The following is a 1832-nucleotide window of genomic DNA, read 5'->3' on the forward strand; positions in this document are numbered from 1 at the left end:
CCGGCATTAGCACAACGTTAGGGCCATTTTGGCAGGAACTAACCATGTCCCAGAAGGCCTCACGCAGAGCCTGCTTGCATAGGCGCCCTAGGGAGCACGCCTAGCCTCCCGCCCCCAGGGTGGGGCCTCGTGAGAGAGGCTCAGTCTCTGGGGGCCGACGGCGACTCCTAGGGGACTCAGCCAGCAGTGCAGTCTCTCCAGGAAGTGACCGCGTGCAGAAGCTGCGTGCGCAGGCGCAATGCTCATCGCCCATGCATTTTGGCGGAAGGGGCGGAGCGTGGCACCCGACACTCACTCCTTCCCTTTACCGTTTTCTGAGAGGTCAGTTGGCTCCAGTGTGGGCTCTGCGGGAGAAGGGGCGGTGCGATGGACGTCCCAGGCGGTGGCGCAGCAGGAAGCGCAGGAGGCCAGGGTGGCAGCAGAAGCCTCGATGGTCAGGGCAACCCCAATGGCCAGGGTGGTGAGGGCGCAGTTGGTGGTGCTCAAGTGGCGGATGCCAATGATGGCAGTGTTCCCTGTGTCCTCTGCGCACTGCTTCCTCAGGGGCAAGGTGGAGAATTCGTGCCTGAGGAGAGAAGGCCAGGACTCCAGCTGCATGAATTGTATCCTTTAGAGGAGCCAGCTTTGGCGGGGAGGCCAGGAGGGACCAGAGAGGCACAACGGGAGGGGCAGAGCAGGGTACAGAGTTGGGGACGTGGAAGGGACCTTTAACAACACCTGGAAGGGAAAGGCAAGGCTGGAGTGGCCCAAGGGGACAAGAGAGGGATGTGGGTGGTCCCAGGATGCAAGAGGTGGAGGAACAGGCCTAGGGCAGGGTAGGGGGACAGAGGGAGAAGTCTAGGCTGAGGAGACTGGGTGGAGTGGGCATGGAGGGCCTGAGGGTTATGCTGAGCAGATGGACAGGGAAGAGAGTCAGGACTCAGACGACTCGGTGCATGTGGGGCTCGCCTGACAGCTGCCTGTGGGTGAGTGGGCCTAGAGGGTCAGGGGCCCGAGGCATGGATGAAATCAGCAAGTATGATGCCTTAACCATCTCTCCAGCACTCTCAAAGTCCCATTCCCTTCGCCTTTGGAGGCTGAGATTGCTCAGAGATCCTTGGCTCCGTATGTGGAACACCTGCAGGCCATCCATAAGGAGTTCGCAGTGGATAGCAGCACCCTGCTTGTGTTAGTTTCTGGAAGGAGCTGGGGTGGAGGGGTGGAGATAGGTGCTCAAGTGGAGGGGCATCTTAGTGGAGATGGAGAGACACCTAAGGGTTAGGTCAAAAGAAGAGGAGGTGGTGTACTGGGCACAGGCAAGAGTTCTGACTGTTACCTCTGTTTCTCGTTTTCCCTCCCTTTTAGTAGCTGGGCCGCTGAAGACATTTATCTCCTCCGAATTTCCTTCACATCCTTTCTTGATCAGCTTTCCCTGATGGTGCGGGCCATGCAGCGCTTTGGGACCCTGTCTCCGCCTACGTCTCTGCCAAGAAAAGAAGACTGAAGCACAACCTCGTGTCCCGTGGCAGGAATGCACCCTTTCCTAGGGTAATGATTCCTGCATTAATTGCCCCTTTATTCTTGGAGCCTAATATTTTGCCTATACTGTTCCTTGGGTGCTTGGGGCCCAGTTGTTTTGTTTTCCTATTGCTGGTGGAGGGAGATGAATAAATGTTTGTTGCTGCAGAAAATAAAACTGAGCTATGGTTCCCTGTCAGAGTTTCCTTTCAGCTACACAACATCCTGACTTTCTTGCTTCCTCCTAGGGTTACAGGGGAGGATCTGGCATTCAGATAGTCAAGTAGTATAAGGTAATTGAAGACAATTTAGGCAACGGAAGAAAATCAAAAACA

At 56.1% G+C, this 1832-nt stretch overlaps 1 protein-coding gene across 1 annotated transcript; it reads left to right on the forward strand.

Moving 5' to 3' along the window:
* The first annotated feature begins 366 nt into the window (after positions 1-366).
* LOC111722419 (EKC/KEOPS complex subunit LAGE3-like) lies at positions 367-1483 on the forward strand. Its single transcript, XM_023508473.1, has 3 exons — positions 367-602; positions 1042-1167; positions 1345-1483. Exons 1-3 carry the CDS (start codon positions 367-369, stop codon positions 1481-1483), a joined length of 501 nt encoding a protein of 166 aa, XP_023364241.1.
* Positions 1484-1832: the final 349 nt, after the last annotated feature.

This window comes from Otolemur garnettii, unplaced genomic scaffold (assembly GCF_000181295.1).
Source record: "Otolemur garnettii isolate 467f Iridium unplaced genomic scaffold, OtoGar3 scaffold00249, whole genome shotgun sequence".
Classification (NCBI taxonomy): Eukaryota; Metazoa; Chordata; class Mammalia; order Primates; family Galagidae; genus Otolemur; species Otolemur garnettii.

What these genes read in the sequence shown, in the direction of transcription:
- LOC111722419 (XM_023508473.1), top strand. Translation starts at nt 367, where the DNA reads ATGGACGTCCCAGGCGGTGGCGCAGCAGGAAGCGCAGGAGGCCAGGGT. An exon ending in GGACTCCAGCTGCATGAATT is followed by an intron (nt 603 to 1,041) that starts GTATCCTTTAGA and finishes CCATCTCTCCAG; the next exon opens with CACTCTCAAAGTCCCATTCC. An exon ending in GATAGCAGCACCCTGCTTGT is followed by an intron (nt 1,168 to 1,344) that starts GTTAGTTTCTGG and finishes CCTCCCTTTTAG; the next exon opens with TAGCTGGGCCGCTGAAGACA.